Consider the following 23,536-nt stretch of genomic DNA (forward strand, 5'->3'; position numbering starts at 1 on the left):
TCTGTGACAGGCAACCCAATCTCAAATCCGAACCAGTTCTAACAATGATAACAATAATCCCATCTCTTCCACATATCTGATTTCCATCGCCAAGACCTCGTACCAAAAACTGCACAGAATTTGTCACATTCCGTTCAGTACGTTTATACTGTAATTCAATCACAGCATTGTGCAGTATCGAAATCCAAATATGTGCTTATTTTGAGTGTATAGATACAGTCATTGATGTACAATACCTAGGCGTTCTGTCTGGAAATATGGGACTTTTATTGGTGGAAAGTAATGTCAATCTGCGATTAACCACTTCGATTGGTTAAGATTGTGAGGTTCTACGTAGTTAGGTGGGGGCGTACTCCTTCGTCGCCGAGTGGTGTGCGAGCGACTGGGCCGTCTCGAAAACTGTCTCGTGGGTAGACTCAAACATATTATTGATATTGACCATAGTGCATATCTATTTTGGTTCATTGTTGAATAATACATTTAACGATACTGTTATATTTCTAGAAAAGATAGGTAAGCGTTTGCTAATTATTCATTTTCACCTCTTTTGGCGGGTGGTTTGTTTGAATGCTGAAAGGTGTCCAGCATGCTAACAAGGCCTAAGCTAGCCCTGTTTTTTATTTTCTTGGCAAAGCGTATGAACCTTAACGTTATTTTGATTTACATTTTCGTATTTCTAACGCTAAACGTTTATTTTGCTTGGTGTAAATGTTCCAAATTGTGAATTCAGTCGAATTCGTCTAACAATGTAGCTAACTAAATCTAGTTATGTACTGTAGCTAGCTGCAGTAATTGAGCTTGCTATTATTGGAAGGGGGCGGGACGATGTTTAACCAAGAAATACACACCACCAACTAAGCTTGCTTCAACAAAAACATGTTTGCTAGCTAGCATAGTCATTGTTTTTGTTTACTGTCTGTTGGAGTTCACTAACCAGCTTCCTCCCAATATAACCTTACTGTTCACTTGTCCCCAGGTATTTCATTTTTCAGACATCGTGGTTGTCTGCATTAAAATGAATGGTTCAGATTTTCTAGTGTAGTTATAGTATCTTAGCCAATCTGAACTAGCTAGTTGATCTATTTACAATACTTGCAGAGGTTTAGCTAGATTACATGAAGTTACTATTGCAATAGGAAAAAATGTGCCCAATGTATTTTATGAAAGGGAAAGTTTATGTACCATACAAGTTGTTAGTCTTGATCTGTAAAGGGCACCTGAAACATATGTTCTAATGTGGAACATTCTTACTGAAATCTTGTTTTTGTCTTATCTGGTCTTTTCCCCTTTCTCTCAAGAGAATGGCTGCTGCCGCTGAGGTGAATGGTACTTCTTCCCTGGTGAGGGAGGAAGAGGAGCCTATGGAAGTCACTGCCGAAGACGAGCACACAGAGAACTACCAGACACTCATCGACGCTGGACTGCCTCAGAAAGTGGCCGAGAGTCTCGACAACGTATTCTCAACTGGTGGGGAATCGGTCATACAATGGCTGAGTCTAATCCGTTTTCCAAAGAAGCGTGATGATATTGCTTGAGGTTCCATGAAGGGGAGAAAGGCCAGGTTGTAATGTTAGGAATCTGTCTTGTACCCTCAGGCTTGGTGGCGTACGCTGACCTGGATGAGAGGGCCATTGATGCTCTGCGGGAGTTCAATGAAGAGGGAGCGCTGTCTGTACTGTTGCAGTTCAAAGAAAGTGACCTGTCCCATGTGCAGGTGAGTTACAGGGGGAGAGGAATGAATATAAGTCAGTTTGGATGATGACGCATTAGTCAGAAGTTGACATGGAGGGGGCTATACATTTCCTTCTGCTCATAACACCAATACATGAATCATCTGTCCCGTGGTTTGCTTTCTAGAACAAAAGTGCTTTCCTTTGTGGAGTCATGAAGACGTACAGACAGAGGGAAAAGCAAGGAAGTAAAGTACAAGAATCCACCAAGGGTCCCGATGAGTCCAAGATCAAGGTAAAGATAATTTTTTTAGATCAGTGTAGACCAGCTCCACAGAGACTTTTATTGCAGGTTTGGTGATGACATGGCCTAATAGACCAACGGAAGTGTCTGTTTTGTGCTAAATAAATTCCCAAATGTTTCATAAAAACAAATTCTCGGTAATCCTGTATGCACTGACCGGCCATGCATGATTGTTGCCGACACTGATGTTCAGATAAAGGGAATTCAATTGTTTATAATGCTCAGCACTCAACTCAAACAGTGGTGTGTAGCCTAGTGTACTTTTGCATTTTAGTAATTTAGCAGATGCTATTATCCAGAGTGATTTATAGTAAGTAGTGAGTGCATACTGTTAAGAATGTTTTTTTTTTTTTTTTACTGGTCCCCTGTGGGAATTGAACCCACAACCCTGGTGTTGGAAGCGCCATGCTTTACCACATGGGGCCACTGTAGCTGCTGGAAAAGTCATTCAAAGCCTATACTTATTGCTCAAGATGTAACTTTCCAGGGCTGTTTCCCAAAAGCGTTGTAGCACTAACATCTTAATTCCATTGAAACTAAATGGACGAAAGATGATCTTAGTACTACGATGCTTTTATGAAACCCTGCCCTGTGCGACTATTTTTGCCATGTAATGTTAATACAAAATCGGACAACCCCATAATAGAATAGTTTACCTATTTACTTAGTCGGCTTGTAGTTTTCTATTCGAGATAAATATGCTTGTCAATGCACAACAATTCTTAATGGCTCTGCCATTTACTGGTTGCTGAAATTCTAATACCTAATTTCAGTTTGACAAAACAAAGTATAGTGTAGAGAATCATCTAAACCGCTGTGAAATATACTTTACGTAACCAAAAATGTAGTATTTTCAGCTGTTTGAAGCTGGTGTACAAAAGTGAAAGACACAAATTAAACTTTAATGAAAAATACACCTGAAAATCACTCATTCCTTTAATTTACAGTGTTTATATAACACTGGAAACAATATTTTTTTTGTGATCAAATGTTCCATTTTGGTGTTTATAATAAGGTTGGTAGCAACATGAAAAACTGTTGTGGCGATCTATTGCAGCTCAAGTCGACGACAAAATTGGCAATGCTCTCTGGGCTGGCTGGCTAGCTAGCTAGGTATGTAGCAAGCAAATGTAGCTACTCACAATACCATAGACAATATCAGCATGTAAAGTAGCTAGTTAGCTTTAAAATCGCCTAAACAAACTACAGTCTAAAATCTATAATGTTCAACCTAGACAGATGTGCCTCACAGTGAGGTCTTACATTTACAACAGCAGATACACTATATATATATATATATAAGTATTTGGAGATCACTTCAAATTAGTGGATTCCGCTATTTTAGCCGTTGCTAAACCATTGCTGACAGGTGTATAAAATCGAGCACACAGTAGTCTCCATAGACAAACATTGGCAGTAGAATGGCCTTACTGAAATGCTCAGTGACTTTTAACATGCCACTGTCATAGGATATCACCTTTCCAACAAGTCAGTTTGTAAAATTTCTACCTTGCTAGAGCTGCCCCGGTCAACTGTAAGTGCTGTTAATGTGAAGTGGAAATGTCTAGGCGCAACAACGGCTCAGCAGCGAAGTGGTAGACCACACAAGCTCACAGAACAGGACCACTGAGAGCTGAAGCATGTATAAAAAAAATAATTAAAAAAATAATGCCTTCCCTCGATTGCAACACTCAATACCGAGTTCCAAACTGCGTCTGGAAGCAACGTCAGCACATTAACTGTGGCTGCAGTGGCGTAAAGTTTGGCGCCCAATATCCGTGCCCGATCTTACTAATGCTCTTGTGGCTGAATGGAAGCAAGTCTCTGCAACAATGTTCCAATGTCTAGTGGAATGCCTTCCCAGAACAGTGAAGTCTGTTATTGCAGCAAAGGGTGGTGTGCAACTCCATATTAATACTCATGATTTTGGAATGAGATGTTCGGGCGAGCAGGTGTAGGTAGTCCTGAGGCATGGTCCTAGGGCGCAGGTCCTCAGAGGGAGCGAAAAAGAGGGAGAGAGAGAATTAGAGAGGGTGAACTTAAATTCACACAGGACACCGGATAAGACAGGAGAAATGTTCCAGATATAACAGACTGACCCTAGTCCCGCAACACACAAACTACTGCAGCATAAATACTAGAGGCTAAGACAGGAGTGGTCAGGTGACACTGACCCCGTTTGACGATACCCCCAGACGGGTCTTGAATAAAGACTTCAATAAAGACTTAAAGGTTGAGACAGAGTCTGCATCTCTCTTTCACGTAGTAGCCGTGTTTAGCACTAACTGAAGTTTATTTAGTGCTTTAGTCAGAAAGTAGAGCATTGCAGTAGTCTAACCTAGAAGTGACAAAAGCATGGATATATTTTTCTGCGTCATTTTTGGACAAAGTTAAAGATTTTTGCAATGTTACGTAGATGGGGAAAAAAGCTGTCCTTGAAACAGTCTTGATGTGTTCGTCAAAGGAGAGATCAGGGTCCAGAGTAACGCTGAGGTCCTTCAGTTTTTTTCATTTGAGACGACTGTCCAACCATCAAGATGAATTGTCAGATTCAACAGAAGATCTCTTTTTCTTGGTACCTAGAACTAGCAAGCTGTTTTGTTTGAGTTTGAAAGCAGAACATTTGCCGCCATCCACTTCCTTATGTCTGAAACACCGGCTTCTAGGGAGGGAAATTTTGGGTCTTCACCATGTTTCATCGAAATGTACAGCTGTGTGTCATCCGCATAGCAGTGAAAGTTAACATTGTTTCCGAATGACATCACCGAGAGGTAAATATATATATATATATATATATATATATATATATATATATATATATATATATATATATACTGCTCAAAAAAATAAAGGGAACACTTAAACACACTTAAACAACACAATGTAACTCCAAGTCAATCACACTTCTGTGAAATCAAACTGTCCACTTAGGAAGCAACACTGACAATAAATTTCACATGTTGTTGTGCAAATGGAATAGAAAACAGGTGGAAATTATAGGCATTTAGCAAGACACCCCCAATAAAGGAGTGGTTCTGCAGGTGGGGACCACAGACCACTTCTCAGTTCCTATCCTTCCTGGCTGATGTTTTGGTCACTTTTGAATGCTGGCAATGCTTTCACTCTAGTGGTAGCACGAGACTGAGTCTACAACCCACACAAGTGGCTCAGGTAGTGAGCTCATCCAGGATGGCACATCAATGCGAGATGTGACAAGGTTTGCTGTGTCTGTCAGCGTAGTGTCCAGAGCATGGAGGCGCTACCAGGAGACAGGCCAGTACATCAGGAGACGTGGAGGAGGCCGCAGGAGGGCAACAACCCAGCAGCAGGACCGCTACCTCCGCCTTTGTGCAAGGAGGAGCAGGAGAAGCACTGCCAGAGCCCTGCAAAATTACCTCCAGCAGGCCACACATGTGCATGTGTCTGCTCAACTGGTCAGAAACCGACTCCATGAGGGTGGTATGAGGGCCTGACGTCAACAGGTGGGGGTTGTGCTTGCAGGACGTTTGGCATTTGCCAGAGAACACCAAGATTGGCAAATTCGCCACTGGCGCCCTGTGCTCTTCACAGATGAAAGCAGGTTCACACTGAGCACGTGGCAGTCTGGAGATGCCGTGGAGAACGTTCTGCTGCCTGCAACATCCTCCAGCATGAACGGTTTGGCGGTGGGTCAGTCATGGTGTGGGGTGGCATTTCTTTGGGGGGCCGCACAGCCCTCCATGTGTTCGCCAGAGGTAGCCTGACTGCCATTAGGTACCGAGATGAGATCCTCAGACCCCTTGTGAAACCATATGCTGGTGTGGTTGGCCTTGGGTTCCTCCTAATGCAAGACAATGCTAGACCTCATGTGGCTGGAGTGTGTCAGCAGTTCCTGAAAGAGGAAGGCATTGATGCTATGGGCTGGCCCGCCCGTTCCCCAGACCTGAATCCAATTGAGCACATCTGGGACATCATGTCTCGCTCCATCCAGCAACGCCACGTTGCACCACAGACTGTCCAGGAGTTGGCGGATGCTTTAGTCCAGGTCTGGGAGGAGATCCCTCAGGAGACCATCCGCCACCTCATCAGGAGCATGCCCAGGCGTTGTAGGGAGGACATACAGGCACGTGGAGGCCACACACACTACTGAGCCTCATTTTGACTTGTTTTAAGGACATTACATCAAAGTTGGATCAGGCTGTAGTGTGATTTTCCACTTTAATTTTGAGTGTGACTCCAAATCCAGACCTCCATGGGTTTGATAAATTTGATTTCCATTGATAATTTTTGTGTGATTTTGTTGCCAGCACATTCAATTTAAAGAAAAAAGTATTTAATAAGAATATTTCATTCATTCAGATCTAGGATGTGTTATTTAAATGTTCCCTTTGTTTTTTTGAGCAGTGTATATAGTGAAAACAATAGTCCTACAACGGAGCTTTGAGGAACACCGAAATTTACAGTTGATTTGTCAGAGGACAAACCATCCAGAGACTAACTGATATCTTTCCGACAGATAAGATCTAAACCAGGCCAGAAGTTGTCCATGTAGACCAATTTGTGTTTCCAATCTCTCCTAAAGAATGTGGTGCTCGATGGTATCAAAAGCAGCACTAAGGTCTAGGAGCACGAGGACTGATACAGAGCCTCGGTCTGACGCCATTTAAAAGATAATATACCACCTTCACAAGTGCAGTCTCCGTGCTATGATGGGGTCTAAACCAGACTGAAGCGTTTCGTATACGTTGTTTGTCTTCAGGAAGGCAAGTGAGTTGTGGGCAACAGCTTTTTCAAAAAAAATTGAGAGGAATGGGAGACTTGATACAGGCTGATAGTTTTTAAAATATTTTTGGGGTCAAGGTTTGGCTTTTTCAAGAGGCTTTATTATTGCCACTTTTAGTGGGTTTGGTACACATCCGGTGGATAAAGAGCTGTTTATTATGGTCAACATAGGAGGCCAAGCACAGGAAGCGGCTCTTTCAGTAGTTTAGTTGGAATAGGGTCCAGTATGCAGCTTGAAGGTTTAGAGGCCATGATTATTTTCATCAGTTTATCAGTCAACTGAAGTAAAGTCATTAGACCTCATTTATGGATTTCATTTGACTGGCCATGGCCATGGGTGAGCCTGGGAGGGCATAGGCTCACACACTGGGGAGCCAGGCCCAGCCAATACGAATACATTTTTCTGCACAAAAGGACTTTATTACAGATAGAAATACTCCTCAGTTTAATCAGCTGTCCGAGTGGCTGGTCTCGGACAATCTCGTGGGTGAAGAAGCCAGACGTGGAGGTCCTGGGCTGTCGTGGTTACAAGTGGGCATGCTAGGTTACACGTAGGCTGGTGTGGTGTCATATTATCTAAAACAATGCTGGGAGGTGGCTTATGGTGCACCTGTGTAATGATCATGCTTCTTGATTTACTGTTAGGTGGATGGATTATCTTGACAAAGGAGAAATGGGGATGGAAGCATATTTGTGCACATTGTGAGAAATAAGCTTTTTGTTTATATGGAACATTTAATATTTTATTTCAGCTCATGGAACCAAGACTTTACATGTTGTTTTTGTTCAGTATGTATGTATGTATTTATATATATATATATATATATATGATCAAGGCTGTTCAATATTCTGTGCAGATTATTATAGCAATTGTGAAGATCTCCACAGACCTACCACCTTTGTATGCTGTCTTGAACATGCACACTTTCTATGATTACATTTAGTTACAGTAACCTCAAAGTGGCCATGGATGTTTTACTAATGTTAAGGTTGAATAAATACTGTTACATTAGTTTAAGAGACTTAACTTTAGTATTTTTACTGTATTACAAAAGTAGTATTGAATTGTGTTTGGTTGGCAACTAGTGTTGAGCAATTATTGCTTTTTGAGGGCGGTTCAATTATATAAATTATTTGTAAAATTCTGACATTAAATGCACTAGGGATGCACGATATACCAGTGAACATATCAGAATCGGCCGACAAAAATGCCAACGTCGGTATTGGCCCGATGTCTATTTTAACGACGTGCAAAATCGATGTCAATGCTGACGTGCATACCTAGCATTCCTAACCTAGCCCACAATGTCTGCTGTGTGGATTGAGCAGTCATTTGAAAGAGTAAGAACATTTCAGCGAGACAACTCAAAGGCGAAATCCATTAAAGCCAAGATAATGGAATTCATTGCCCTTGACAATCAACTGTCGTGGGTGATGTTGTCTTTCGCCGACTGGTCGAGCACCGGTACACATGTTGCCCAACCGGAGTTACACAGTAATAGCGTCACTGCTATTAGCTTCACAACATACTATGGAACGCCGTTTGGGTCTTTGCATTTCAAAAAAGATGTACGTTAAATATCACTATGAAATGGCGCAGTTCTACCACTACTATGAGTAGCACTGTCAAAGCTGTACAAAAAGGTCTGCAAACACCGGCCATGAACGATGTGTGTACAATACCGCGTTGGTAATAAAGCATCATTTGTTTGACCGTAGCTTCTGAGGTAGCTAGCTTATTGAACTTCAGTTCATGAAAATAAATAGCTAGCCAGCTACCCCTGTTGCCATAAGCTGCAAGCTAGCTTCATCTGACGAGTGAGGCTTGACCAGACTGTATTATGAGTTGTGCCTAATCCTTATTGTGGCTAGCTTCACAAGTGGAATTTGCATTTTGCCTTCAAAATAAAAGTACCTCTTTGCAAGTGATGCAGGTTACAATTGGTGGAATCATGCCATATTTAGACTAGATAATGTCAAACATGGTTGGAATGTGAAGCAATAAAATGGGGTATCAGTCCACTTGGTGACACCCACAACACAACTGTGACGAGTTTATGCAAATATTAACATTGTTGCTGATATCGCTGGACTGTGACTGTGAAATCACATTCCCAGTCAGCCTATTTGGTGTAATGACATTCATATTGCACTGTACAGCTTTACCTAGGGATTGGGGATCAATGAAATGGGGTATCAGTCTACTCAATACCCAATATATTTTTTCCCAATGTTATCAGATTCCCAAACATTCACGCAGTATTTTTCCTCTGGAATAGTGTTCAATACCCACAGATTGACAAATGTAGCTCAATTCAGTTGTTTCAGAGTCCCGTAATAAGAGCTACGACACTAATGTTCTCTGGGTAGAACGATACCCCATGTCATTGATCCACAATTAGGGTTGCAAAGGTTTAGAAACTTTCTGGAAATTTTCCATGGGAAGTTAAGCCTGGGAATTTTGGGGATTTTGCTTAAATTCCTCAAAAAGGTTAGCATGTAAAAGTGAACCTTTTTTGTGGTATACACAATGCAATTCTAGGTCTTGTGGCATGTTTTAGTTAAACTATCCCCAATTCAGTGAAATTGCAAACCTCTGCATGCACAGTGCACTCTTCCATCACATGTACAGCTGATTCTCAAGATCTTCCACACTATGAGATGCTATTGAGCCCAAACCACTACACTGTCTGAGCTAAGGACTGCATGCTCTCTGGTAAGTTTTGATTATAATAATGGGTGGGGTGAATATATTTTATGACATTTTTTTGTTAACTAGTAAATAGTAGCCTACAGCAAAGTGAGTTTAAATCATTTCTAACTTGTTAACAATTTCTGCTAGTTAGTTTTTGCTACCATGTGGGTTTTAACTTGCTCGAGCCTGCTAAGTGTTTCCATACATGTTTCATTTAAATGTTTTTATCTTACAAAGGAGTTATTTGAATCTAACTGCTTAACTCTTTATCTGTACATGAAATTGTGTATATATTTTTTTATCTTTACAGCAAAATGCTACGGGCACTATCTGTGTGGAGACAGTTTGCTGCAGCTAATGTAGAAGGAAAAGCAGTGTACATTTGCAAATACTGTGCCAAATCATATGTGAAGAATGAAAAAAGATGCAGAATCATTTGTCAGTGCATAAAGGTCCCTCAGCGCTCACAACAAGCAACCTCTGACAAAAGTCTCTACTTCTATTTGAGGTGACAATGATGAATCAGACACCTTATCGATAGCAACAGCTTATGGTCCTCCTGGAATCAGATGTTTTTTTGACTCGATGGAGGAACGTAGTCAGAGAAATGCTGATGAATGTCTTGCACGAGCTGTGTATGCAACTGGTTCATCTCTGCTCACAGGCAATATGTATTGGAAGAGCTATCTGAATGTTCTTTGCCCAGCATATACCCCTCCAAACAGACATGCTTTATCTACTAATTTGCTGGATGTGGAGTTCAAGCAAATCATAGAGAAAGCAATAATCTCTAACGGGTGGTTGAATGTTTGTGGTCAAGGAATAATTAACTTAATCTCCACCCCTCATCCAGAGTTCTACAAGAGTACAGATACAAGGGACAACAGACACACCGGTCTCTACATTTGCAGATGAGCTCAAGGCAGTCATCAATGACCTTGGATCACAGAAGGTATTTGCACTGGTGACAGACAATGCTGCGAACATGAAGGCTGCTTGGTCTAAAGTGGAGGAGTCCTACCATCACATCACACCATTGGCTGTGCTGCTCATGCATTGAATCTGCTCCTCAAGGAGCATCAAGGAAATGGTTAGGTATGTGAAGGGTCATCAAGTTCTAGCAACAATCTACCTCACCAAGCAAAGTGAGAAGAATAAGAACACCACATTGAAGCTACACAGCAACACCCGTTGGGGTGGTGTTGTCATGTTTGACAGTCTCCTGGAGGGGAAGGAGTCCAAGAAATGGCCATATCACAGTCTGCCGATATGGACAGCCCCATCAAGAGGATCCTCCTGGATTATGTGTTTTGGGAGAGGGTGGTAAAGCAGCCTGAAACTCCTGAAACCTATAGCAGTAGCCATTTCACGGATTGAGGGAGACAATGCCATCCTGTCTGATGTTTCTGCTTGCAGATGTAAGAGAAGAAATCTGTACTGCCCTGCCCACTTCCTCCAAGCAGAGGGAACTGCAGGTCTGAAATGCATCAAAAAGCGTGCCGACTTCTGCCTGAAGCCCATACATGCCAATAGCGTACATGTCGGACCCCAGTATGCTGGTGAGATCAACAAGGCCTATGGTGTCATCACTACCGTTGGTGGCCATCCGGGTACATTTTTGGGCTTTTTGAGCCTGACAACGAGCTATCCTCAACAAGGTTAGAAAGTGACTGTGAAGTTGAGGCCTCAGTCTGATGTTCAAGAGGTGGACATTGAGGAGGTCCAGAGAGAAGACATGGAAGCTTGAAAGGAAGACAACCTAAACTATAATTTTACAGATGTATGTTAAAAATGTTTTTGGGAGATGCAATGGATCATATTCCCTTTTGTTGTTCAGTGAAATCATCCCATGTGAAGAGTCAACTCATTTAATTCAAGTTCAATTCGTAACTAAAAATATTTTTATTTCTATTCAAAGGATTTCATCATTTGCAATTGTCTACTTATGATAAGGTAAAAGGTTTCTGTCTCCATATGATATGGTAAATATATCCAATGTAGATTTTTTTTTAAATTACATTTTAAATGCTATTAATATTAATTCCCATATATTCCCACGGAAATTTTCCACCTCTGTGTAATGTGTAACCTTATCCACAATCCATAGGTAAGGCTGTACAGTGAGATAAGTATGCCCCCATTGCAATTCTAAGGTATAATACATCCAGTGTGATTTTAACAGAATTTTGTCAAATTAACAAATTATTAACTTTTTGTTTTTAGCATTCCAGCCCCGTTTAGCATGATCTATTCAATTGTGGCATAATTCTACTATTTGTTTTCATTTTCATTACTGTCAATGACACTTCTATTTTGAATGCGAACCGCAAAGTCCACTATTGTGCCTAATCCTTATTGTGGCTAGCTTCACATGATTGTGTCCGATCACCATTAATCAACTAAAAACTGTCTTATAAATTAGGGTTATTTTAGATGACACCTAGCTATATAGTTATAATCGGTTTCAGTAGCTATCATTTTGCTATGTTTTTGGGGAAGAGCATTGTTTGCATCCTTGAACTAGCTTTTTTTTTTAATGACCAGCACTGTAGGTGCGCAAGACAACTTTACCAGCATCATAGCATATGCATCGATAAATCATTGTGACATGAAGTACAAGTGATAGTGTAATGTGTAACTACGTAACAAATGTATGAACACGTTAAATTATTATGTGACATGCAGTCATATTCAGGTCCTGATTGGTCAACAAGCTTATTTGACATGCAAAGACCCAAATGGATTCCATAGTATGAGAAATCCTGTTTGAGAATGAAACGATTGAACAAATGACCAATAAAACAGCACAGCAAGTAGGTGAAAGAAATAGATTTTGATTATGTTTTACTGGTACTGGGGACATACACAGACCAAAAATGTATTTTGTTGGCATTTACGTGTATAACCTTTATTTAACTAGGCAAGTCAGTTAAAAAAAAAAAATATTTACAACTATTTAACTGTAATAGAATGCTTAAAAGGCTGCTAAAATTAAGTCTTAGTATAGTTTATTTTGGCAAGGAAAATATCAGATATTAGTATGTCATATATATATATATACATATATACACACACACACATATACTGCTCAAATAACACATCCTAGATCTGAATGAAATATTGTTATTACATTTTTCTTTACATAGTTGAATGTGCTGACAACAAAATCACACACAAATTATCAATGGAAATCAAATTTATCAACCCATGGATGTCTGGATTTGGAGTCGCACTCAAAATTAAAGTGGAAAACCACACTACAGGCTGATCCAACTTTGATGTAATGTCCTTAAAACAAGTCAAAATGAGGCTCAGTAGTGTGTGTCGCCTCCACGTGCCTGTATGACCTCCCTACAACGCCTGGGCATGCTCCTGATGAGGTGGTGGATGGTCTCCTGAGGGATCTCCTCCCAGACCTGGACTAAAGCATCCGCCAACTCCTGGACAGTCTGTGGTGCAACGTGGCGTTGGTGGATGGAGCGAGACATGATGTCCCAGATGTGCTCAATTTGGATTCAGGTCTGGGGAACGGGCGGGCCAGTCCATAGCATCAATGCCTTCCTCTTGCAGGAACTGCTGACACACTCCAGCCACATGAGGTCTAGCATTGTCTTGCATTAGGAGGAACCCAGGGCCAACCGCACCAGCATATGGTCTCTCAAGGGGTCTGAGGATCTCATCTCGGTACCTAATGGCAGTCAGGCTACCTCTGGCGAACACACGGAGGGCTGTGCGGCCCCCCTAAAGAAATGCCACCCCACACCATGACTGACCCACCGCCAAACCGGTCATGCTGGAGGATGTTACAGGCAGCAGAACGTTCTCCACGGCATCTCCAGACTGTCACGTCTGTCACGTGCTCAGTGTGAACCTGCTTTCATCTATGAAGAGCACAGGGCGCCAGTGGCGAATTTGCCAATCTTGGTGTTCTCTGGCAAATGCCAAACGTCCTGCATGGTGTTTGGCTGTAAGCACAACCCCCACCTGTTGACGTCGGGCCCTCATACCACCCTCATGGAGTCGGTTTCTGACCGTTTGAGCAGACACATGCACATTTGTGGCCTGCTGGAGGTAATTTTGCAGGGCTCTGGCAGTGCTTCTCCTGCTCCTCCTTGCACAAAGGCGGAAGTAGCGATCCTGCTGCTGGGTTGTTGCCCTCCTACAGCCTCCTCCACATCTCCTGATGTACTGGCCTGTCTCCTGGTAGCACCTCCATGCTCTGGACACTACGCTGACAGACACAGCAAACCTTCTTGCCACAGCTCGCATTGATGTGCCATCCTGGATGAGCTGCACTACCTGAGCCACTTGTGTGGGTTGTAGACTCTGTCTCATATTACCACTAGAGTGAAAGCACCGCCAAGCATTAAAAAATGACCAAAACATCAGTCAGGAAGCATAGGAACTGAGAAGTGGTCTGTGGTCCCTACCTGCAGAACCACTCCTTTATTGGGGGTGTCTTGCTAATTGCCTATAATTTCCATCTGTTGTCTATTCCATTTGCACAACAGCATGTGAAATGTATTGTCAATCAGTGTTGCTTCCTAAGTGGACAGTTTGATTTCACAGAAGTGTGATTGACTTGGAGTTACATTGTGTTGTTTAAGTGTGTTTAAGTGTTCCCTTTCATTTTTTGAGCTGTGTGTGTGTGTGTGTGTGTGTGTGTGTGTGTGTGTATATATATATATATATATCTCCTCTAAATCAAATTGGCTATGCATGGCCTGTATGCAAGGGTCTAGGAAACATTGTATCAACTTGGTCCGTTCTGAAGCTCGTGCTAGCAAACTTGCAACGTTGTGTAAAATAGTCTGGTCCCTCAGTTTCCAGCGCCAGTGAGCTCTGGACAGACACAGCTGTAGGCTATTTGCGCGAATGATAAGAAGTAATCTGGTAGGCCTATTTTTGACATTTCCACGGAATCAGAACATGACTAATTGTTTTTTATTACGCTGAGTGGTTATCAAAGTTTTTAGGAACTATTGTCATTCTCAACTCTGTCTTAACTTGCCACCACTGTGGAGCGTCTCAATCAGAAATACTTTCAGATCTGCACATTTATGGCCCTACATTTGCGAGCAGGCCAGGTAGCCTGCATAATCAGGTGCGCGTCCTTACTCGACATTGGCAGGAGCGTTACAAATAAAAATCAATAAGAAATTGACAACTTGTAAATGGAACGGAATAAACGTATTCCTCACAAGTGTAGCCTAGGTTGTGCGCCGCAAACAACTTGTCCATACCGACAATGAGAACTGTAAAAGACTAATAATATATTGAATGCATTAACATAAATTACCGTTACCAAACAAAAGTTGGAAATTAGAAATTAAATGAATTAATGGTAAATGTACTGCTGGTGTGTAGTCCCCACAATGGATTAGTCCACTGAGACAGGAGTGAATCAGACCAGTGTCTCCTGTGCCATAATTTATTTGCGACTGCTCGACTAAAAGAATCTTAGTCGCCCAACAACCTGTCGACTAAATGGAGTCAGCCCTACCAACTATCAATCACTTAAGTCATGTGTTTTCCAGTAGAGCTTCCTAGCGATGCAACTACTTCATCCCTCTCGATCACGCATTCTCTCTTCTTGTTTTCCAGACAAGTAGGCGTGCAATAGATTATGGTCATTGTAGTTAATTACCACTTATCTGTGCTAAACTATGTTGAATATTGGCCTGTTGGAAACTCCCTACTACATATCACAGTTAGGGCTACATCTGATTTTATCTCTAGAAAAACTACAGTGGGAAAATGCGCATTGGGCAAAAAATTGAATTCAAATAAGTGAACTGACATCAGTCAATTAGTTAAATGGAAAATATCTCTCAGCACCATTGACCACGCAACCAAATATCAACATTTTTAAAGGAGATGTTTCATTCTTGAGCCACTGTCTTAATCCTACTCTTTTTATTTTTGATTTAGTTGGAGATGTGAATCAGGGCTCAACATTACGGCTTGCCTGGGGCAAGGAAATAAGTAAATGGTTGGACAACCAGAGTGTGTGTATCATTTTTCATTCAGAATGGACAAGTAAAAAATCACTGTTCAAACTATTACCCCGAACAGAATTGGATCAGGCAGGGCAGTGCATGGTTGACATTCTGAGTAAATTACGTATAGGTTATAGCAAGTAGGAATATCTCATGTTGTATTTACACAAAGCAAGAGAACAATGTAGGTAGAGCTAAGAGTATTACCAAAGCAGTGCAAACTTGTTTTTTTCTCTCTTGAATGTCGGATATTCTGGGCCAATAGCTAAATTACATTTTATAATGGACACTCCAGTGTCTTGTTGTAAAAGCTCAAATTGTGTATATTTTTTTTCTCCATTTGGTATTGGGACATGGCCTATTAACCCAGTTTCAGTTTAGCGCGGTAGGAGAAATTTAGCATGCATTCTCAAAGTTTTAAGTTGTTTTTGGAGAGCGTGCGAGAGAACACAATAGCGAGATATACAAATCTAATGAGAAATTTGAACAAACCTTAGTTGACCATCATTATAAAACAGAAATGATGCATGCGTGGCTGGGTGGAAAAATCCCTCCTTGCTGTTGTGAATCAAATGACCAAAAGCCTAATCCTACTATCTGAAATATCCACAAAAACATTAAGACAAATTTAAAGTTTTGAAGAGTATTTTCCAAAATGTTCTAATAGTGTCTAAAGTTGTAGCACAATAGCTATTGATGACTTCCCAAATGCTATACAGGCCTAAATAGTGTAATTGATGATCTGTGACTTATATAAAGTAAGCTTACATTTCCTCTGTTAAACCTACCCTTTTTGAAATGGCTTCGATAGCAACAATTAATATATTTTGGTAAGACATCTTTCAATCTTTCTCACCCAAGCACATTGGTAGTAGTTGGTGACAAATATCAAAGCTAAGCATGGCTGTGCTCGGTTAACCCTGGATGGGAGACCAGATGGGATAGCTGTAGATGGACTAATTATCCCATAGGAGGTGCTGTCAAACCTAAAAAAAAATCTGATTTTGGATATAACGTTGAAGATTTGATGACAAGGTTTGTCTTATGTTGAAAATTGGAAACCATGATGACAATCCTGTGGTTGAAAGTTTGCCCTCAAACTTTGTGTTCCCGCTCATGTTGTGTATTGGTTATGCTGACGTCTACATGTTCCCCAGGCTCTGTTGGAGCGGACAGGATACACCTTGGACGTCACCACGGGACAGAGGAAATATGGAGGGCCCCCACCAGAGGAAGTGTTCCAGGGAGCACAGCCTGGGATTGGAACTGAGGTAAAGATGTACCATTTATAACATTGTGGCAAACTTTTATAGCAGCATTACAGCAGACTTCCCCTGCTGAAGTATCATGAGCTGATCTGATTACATTGTGGAACCCTCACTGATCTAGGCTCTGTTTTCTGCCTTCAGGTGTTTGTGGGAAAGATCCCCAGAGATCTGTATGAAGACGAGCTGGTGCCATTGTTTGAGAAGGCGGGAACAATCTGGGACCTGAGGCTAATGATGGACCCTCTGTCGGGTCAGAACCGGGGATACGCCTTCATCACCTTCTGCGGCAAGGATGCAGCAGCTGAGGCGGTGAAACTTGTAAGTCCCTGCAGTCAGTCAAGTCTTACTTCACCTTCTAAGAACCAAGCGGCTTGTTTCCCAAACACAGATGAAGCCTAGTCCTTGACTAAAAATCACTTTCAATAGAGAATCTCCATTGAGTGTGCTTTTTTTTTTTAGTCTAGGGCAGTGGTTACCAACCTTTTCCAGATCACATTCTGAGTCAAAATGCAATCTGAGATCTATCGTTCAGATGTTGTTTTTTTTTCATTAAACAGTTCTTCCTCGATGATATTTGTGCAATAGGCTATAGGCCCAATACATTATCACTGCATATTGACTATGCTTGAATTGCCCAGCCAATGTTCTTCTCAGACCATTTTATAATTATATTTGAAAAAATGACATATGATCACACTGCTAATAGATCATTTGTGTTACTTTTTTTTTACTAGACTGATGGCCTGCATCAGTCTGAGGGGGGGGCGAGCAGCGGTGAGGTTGCCTCTCTCCTGACTGTGCTCTCCCTCCCTCTGCTGAGAAAAGGGGACAGTCTTTCAAGTCACACTGTACTATTTCTGTCTCATGCACCAATTCATGTTATTACTCTGATGACCAGAGTGTAATATTCCCCTAAAAATGACAAGCTGCTAATAATAACAACGGAACACTTTGCTATACTCATTAATTGCAGCTTAAGTGGAAGTAGGGAGAATGCACATTTTATGGCTTATAAACGTTGACGGCAGTTCCTCAAGGACAAAACGAGAAAAAAAGGAAGAAAAAAAGAGGACTGCAGTTCCTCGCAATAAAATGACAGCTCTTAAGCCATCTTACCTCGATTCTTGTTTTCAGTGTGATAACTATGAAATCCGGTCTGGGAAATACCTTGGAGTGTGCATATCTGTCGCAAACAACCGCCTGTTTGTTGGATCAATCCCAAAGAACAAGACCAGAGAGAGCATATTGGAGGACTTTGGCAAAGTCACAGGTCAGAAAGTCATTTTGTTTTATGTTCTGTGGGTTGTCATTGGTCAGATATCAGTCATGTGACGCCAGTCTCCCTCTTCCTCCAGAGGGGCTTCAGGAAGTGATCCTCTACCACCAGCCGGACGACAAGAAGAAGAACCGTGGCTTCTGTTTCCTGGAGTACGAGGACCACAAGTCTGCAGCCCAGGCCCGTCGCCGCCTGATGAGTGGCAAGGTGAAGGTGTGGGGGAACCCGGTCACTGTGGAGTGGGCTGACCCGGTCGCTGAGCCCGACCCAGATGTCATGGCGAAGGTAAGTCATGTCTTGTTCACTCGCTCTCCCACACTCACTCTCTCATTTTACAATGACCTCTCTGCATAAACTGAGATTAATATGGAGTTGAACTGTAATGTTTGTGTCATCAGGTGAAAGTCCTGTTTGTCAGGAAGCTAGCCACCCCGGTCACAGAGGAGCTACTGGAGAAGACCTTCTCTGCGTTTGGAAAGCTGGAGCGGGTGAAGAAGCTCAAAGACTACGCCTTTGTTCACTTTGAGGACAGGGACGCAGCTGTGAAGGTGGGTTACCCTTAGTCCTTATTTTCTCATTTCAAAAAATACAAATGTTTTACCTTCGTATGTGTGATACAAATGTTCTGCTTTCCTCAGGCAATGGCAGAAATGAATGGGAAGGAGCTGGGGGGAGAGGAGATTGAGATAGTCCTGGCCAAGCCCCCTGACAAGAAAAGGAAAGAGAGGCAGGCTCAGCGCCAGACCACTAGAAACCCAGGGTGAGGTCACAGAGAGACTGTACCTGACTAATATCTGAGTAGATCTCCTGTCATGGGATTACGTTGAACCTTATGTGTTATTCTTGTATTCTGCAGGTATGATGACTATTACTACTACCCACCGCCACGCATGCCTCCACCAGGTAGGGGCAGGGGCCGTGGTGGCAGAGGGGGCGGTGGCTACGCCGCCTACCCCCCAGACTACTACAGCTACGAGGACTACTACGATGACTACTACGGCTACGACTATCATGACTACCGCGGCGGTTACGAGGACCCGTACTACGGTTACGACGATGTGTACAGCATGAGGGGCCGTGGCAGCCGCCCCAGCAGGGGAGGCCCACCCAGGACCCGCGGAGCACAACCCACACGGGGCCGAGGGGGCTATACCCAGAGGGGGCCACCCATCGGCGGGCCCAGGGGTGGCAGAGGAGGGGGCCGTGGGGGACCATTCCAACCACAGAGGGGCCGAGGTACCCGAGGAGCCAGGGGGAACCGCGGGGGCAATGTGGGCGGGAAGAGGAAGGCGGATGTCTTCAACCAGCCTGACTCCAAGCGCCGGCAGATCAACCAGCAGAACTGGGGGTCCCAGCCCATCGCCCAGCAGCCCCTGCAGCAAGGGGCCGACTATTCCGGTAACTATGGTTACAGTAATGACACCCTGGAGTTTTCACAGGATTCTTATGGGCAGCAGTGGAAGTAGACGCATCAAAAAAGGTATTTGGCAAAATAAAAACAAAAAGTACAGGGGGAGAAAACAAGGAGATTGGCGCAATTTTTTTGATTGACTTTTTATTCTTCATCCCTCGCGGAAAAAACAAATTCACTGAGAAAAAAATGGACAGACACCCCCAGAATTGGCACATGATTGGCTGGAATTGCATTTTGGCCTGAAGATGTGAATGTAACCGTTTTGCTGAATCATTTCTTACTCTTACGGTTACATGGGACAAATGTCTTAAAACACACATCACTTTTACCTTCCAACATTTTGTTTGTTTATTTTAAAGCCAACAAAGAGCATTTTAAATGTGGACAATTCATTTTCAAAAGTCTGAGGACATTAAAATCATGATCTTGCCTTGCAGGAAAGTTTGTGTCCAAGCCCCTCCCTCCCCTACCTGTATTCCCCTTATTTCTGGTTTCTAATAGTGGCATAGTGACTTGCTTGTAAATAATTGCTTATGGCTAGAGCTTCATATTCATTTTTTGCCGTGATGGAGAAAAGAATCCACAGGAAGTAGAAAAATTGAACGTTTTGTAATGTTAAGTGTATGTCAAGCATTTCTAGAGGTAGATCAATTGTGTTTTTTAAAACTGATATTATTATTATTATTATAACTTCCTATGTTTTCTTTGAACTTGCCCGTTAGTTTGGTTTGGCTTACCTTAAAAGCCATTGCAGTTTGTTCTGATGTTTGTATTTATAACTTTTACGTTTGTTCCGTTTCAATAAAACTCAGTTGAGCATTATTCAATTGTCAGATACCTTCAAATTCAATGGTGTCATTCAGTATTTGAGTCTACTCCTAAACCTACCTCAAATTTCACATTTGGAACGAGATTTTGTCAGCTTTTTGCTCAAAGAATAAATAAAGATTCAAAATGAAATTGTCAAATAGCGAAAGACTGGATGACAGAGAGCACAAATGATGTTTGAATGACTGAATAAAAAAGGATTATAACCCTTTATTTTCCAGGATATGCCACCCTCTTATGATCTGGTAAAGGTTCTAAAGGTATACAAATAAAATAAAAATGAACACAATAGTTGTACATTTTGTACAACGATGCAGAAATTTCTACCTTGCAATCATTTACATTGGACTCTACAGGAAGACCAGAACAACTGAGAATTCAAATACATTCCCCTTCCCTGAAGGCACTGGATCAGTTGCAACTCACCTCCACTCAAACACCATGAGGCCCAATTATTCAGTAATTTCTTATTACAGACTGGGAACCTCCAAAGGATAAAAATGATTCACAAATTATGAAAGTAATGTCTGTGCTGCTGCTGTACGTTTTTGTCTTTTGCTGCTGTAGCAATGACCCTTCAAGCCCTGCTGTTGTTCCATAGAGAAATGCTAAGAGCAAATGCCTTCGGTTTCATTTATATTATTATTTGTGTTTATCTTTTGTCCTTTTATTCCAACTTACCCAGGTGGTGAAGCGAGAGCGGCATCGCTTGAGTGAGGAAAGAACTCACCCTGAACGGTGTTCCTTACAAAAGGCCCGGGTGAGCTAGTTGAGTACTGTCTCTCCTCACCTACAACTGCTGCTAAAATCAAAGGGGGGGGACTTCCAGCCACAGTCATGCCATGCTCCTTGTTATTGTTGTTACTAATATACTACCGTGAGTGATGTAGGCCTACATTTCAATTGATTATTTTTGTCAGTGTCAACCACATCAGTCCTTGCATCCTCAAACTAGGGTAATGAAGCTTCTAAATAATTGCGTTGTTGTAAGTCTAGAAGACAAATGATTTGACAAATGATTTGAAGTTATTAGCCCCCTTACTTAGGATGTAGCCTAGTCATCCTGATTGACCAAGAAGTGGTAAGTCACAGTATTAAAGCCAATTGGCCACATTTACTCAGAAGTAGATTAGTTTGTTAATCTACGGAATGAAATGGACAAAAGTAGACAGTTCAACTCGAGGCTTTTCTATAAAGGAGATCGGCCTAAGCCCCCAACACCTGTCACTTGGACAATTCCCTATATGGTGCGCTACTTTCAAACAGCCGCTATGGCCATGGTCAAACGCAGTGCACTACATGAGGAATAGGGTGCCATTTGGGACACACTTAGCTACACCCTGTTGTGATAATCGCTTCAGCTGTCACTGTCGCATTCTTTAATCTCTAGAGGCAGCTTTCTTTAACGGAAGCAAGGGGGACTAGAATTCCTTTTATTTTCTCTAACCAAGCATATTTTTATTGGGCAATTCTAAACTGACATTGGCTTTCTGTATGATGAGTACCTTTTACTACTGTGGTAATTGATAACTACACTGATCCCAATGCCTTTGAAGATTACAATTTAGTCAACTGCTGGGCAAGCGACAACAAAAGACAGTGCCTGGAAATTGGTCTTTACATTTTAAATCCACAGGAGGGCAGTGTCTATTTGTTTTACTGATGTGCCTTATATTGCACCAGCGATATTTTATTCATGTTGTACACAATTTAGCTTTGTATTAATGTCTAATTTTAAAGGATTATATTTAATAAGAGTAGTTGTGTTTTATATGTTGCTTCTGTCACCAGACTGTAGGGGAGCTTCCCTCAAGCTAGCCCTCACCCTGCCCTTCCTGTGGACCAGTTAGGTTGGGCTCATTCGAGATGGAGTGGACTTATGGGTAAGGTCTTGTTCTTTTTCTATTTTATTCTGTATTATACATCTATCATTGGAAATTGGAGCCCTTCATTTATATTAGTGTAAGAGGTATTGATTGGTATCCATTGAACATGCTCTGAGATGTGATGTCATAATTGTTATTCACTGACATTTGCATAGAATATTCCAATAGGATTCCATTGATAACCTAGCGTTCCGATTTGTTTTCAAGACTCTATTGAGTTGTTGCCAAACCTATGCTATGTTTCACAGGAATGTCTGATATTTGATATGGCTTTCTCTATGTGGCCCTTTTCCAGCCCTCCTAAGGAGACCTCTGTTATTTTCTCCAAACTCCCAGCCTGGGCAACAGTGGGCATTGACATCTCCCCTGACGAACTCCTGGCATATTTCCGAGCCCAGGCTGATGAGAGAACTCCAAGGCTACTCTACTACATCGATCTCCTGTCCCCATACCTCTCACCCCTGCTGCTAGTCTTTGTCATAGCTGCTGCTGGCTACCATGCTTATAGAAAAATATGTAAATGGAAGGTAAAAATTATATTTTCTAAAATATGAAATCTTACATTTGTATAAATATTTATTTGTATTGACACTATTTAATCTGTGGATTTCTTCTGGTCATTAATGTTTTGTGTCGACATCCCTATCCAGGAGTGGTCTGAGGCAGATGCCTTGTCTAAGCAGCTATATCAAGGCCTGGAACTTAAGGAGAGCCTGGCAGCAAGGGTGAGGGAGGCCAGTCAGCGCCTGGAGGCCCTGGAGGAGGTCAAGCGAGCTGTCCGTGGCAGAAGGGGCAGGCACTGTCACTGCTGTGGCTGCTCCACCAGATAACATGAAGACAGACTGCTGGACACCAGCCAGAGACAATAAAATATGAGGGGAAAGTTGGGCTGTGTGTGTGTCCCCCATTTTTCATTAACTGAAATAAAAGATCTCATTTTCCATATGCTCAAAAAGCTTATTTCTCACAAATGTTGTGCCCAAATGTGTTTGCATCCCTGTTAGTGATTTCTCCTTTGCCAAGATAATCCATCTGACCGGTGTGGCATATCAAGAAGCTGATTAAATTGGATGATTATTACACAGGAGCACCTTGTGCTGGGTTGTGTAATTGGTATGCTGACTGCGGAATGTCCACCAGAGCTGTTGCCAGAGAATGTAATGTTAATTTCGCTACCATAGGTCACCTCCAATGTTGTCTCAGAGAATTTGTCAGTACGTCCATCTGGCCTCAACCGCAGACCATGTGTAACCATGCTAGCCCAGGACCTCCACATCTGGCTTCTTCACCTGCGTAATTGTCTGAGATCAGCCACCCGGACAAGTGATGAAACTGAGTATTTCTGTTTGTAATAAATCCCTTTAGTGGGTGGAAAACGTATTCTGATTAGCTTGGCCTGGCTCCCAATTGGGTGGGCCTAGGTCCTCCCAGGCCA

At 42.1% G+C, this 23,536-nt stretch overlaps 1 protein-coding gene across 3 annotated transcripts; it reads left to right on the plus strand.

Moving 5' to 3' along the window:
* The first annotated feature begins 356 nt into the window (after positions 1-356).
* Positions 357-20,209, plus strand: LOC139391678 (heterogeneous nuclear ribonucleoprotein R-like). Of its 3 annotated transcripts, none has more exons than XM_071139110.1 (11): positions 357-513; positions 1,299-1,467; positions 1,596-1,714; positions 1,858-1,965; positions 16,587-16,700; positions 16,839-17,015; positions 17,832-17,967; positions 18,053-18,258; positions 18,372-18,521; positions 18,612-18,733; positions 18,830-20,209. In XM_071139110.1, the coding sequence occupies exons 2-11, from the start codon at positions 1,302-1,304 to the stop codon at positions 19,437-19,439; spliced, it is 1,908 nt and encodes a 635-aa protein (XP_070995211.1). In that variant the 5' UTR covers positions 357-513; positions 1,299-1,301; the 3' UTR covers positions 19,440-20,209. The 3 variants fall into 3 exon arrangements, with proteins under 3 accessions (XP_070995211.1, XP_070995212.1, XP_070995213.1); XM_071139111.1 differs by having other exon boundaries at positions 366-410; XM_071139112.1 differs by having other exon boundaries at positions 366-406.
* The last annotated feature ends 3,327 nt before the right edge of the window (positions 20,210-23,536 follow it).

Source organism: Oncorhynchus clarkii, chromosome 32 (assembly GCF_045791955.1).
Source record: "Oncorhynchus clarkii lewisi isolate Uvic-CL-2024 chromosome 32, UVic_Ocla_1.0, whole genome shotgun sequence".
Classification (NCBI taxonomy): Eukaryota; Metazoa; Chordata; class Actinopteri; order Salmoniformes; family Salmonidae; genus Oncorhynchus; species Oncorhynchus clarkii.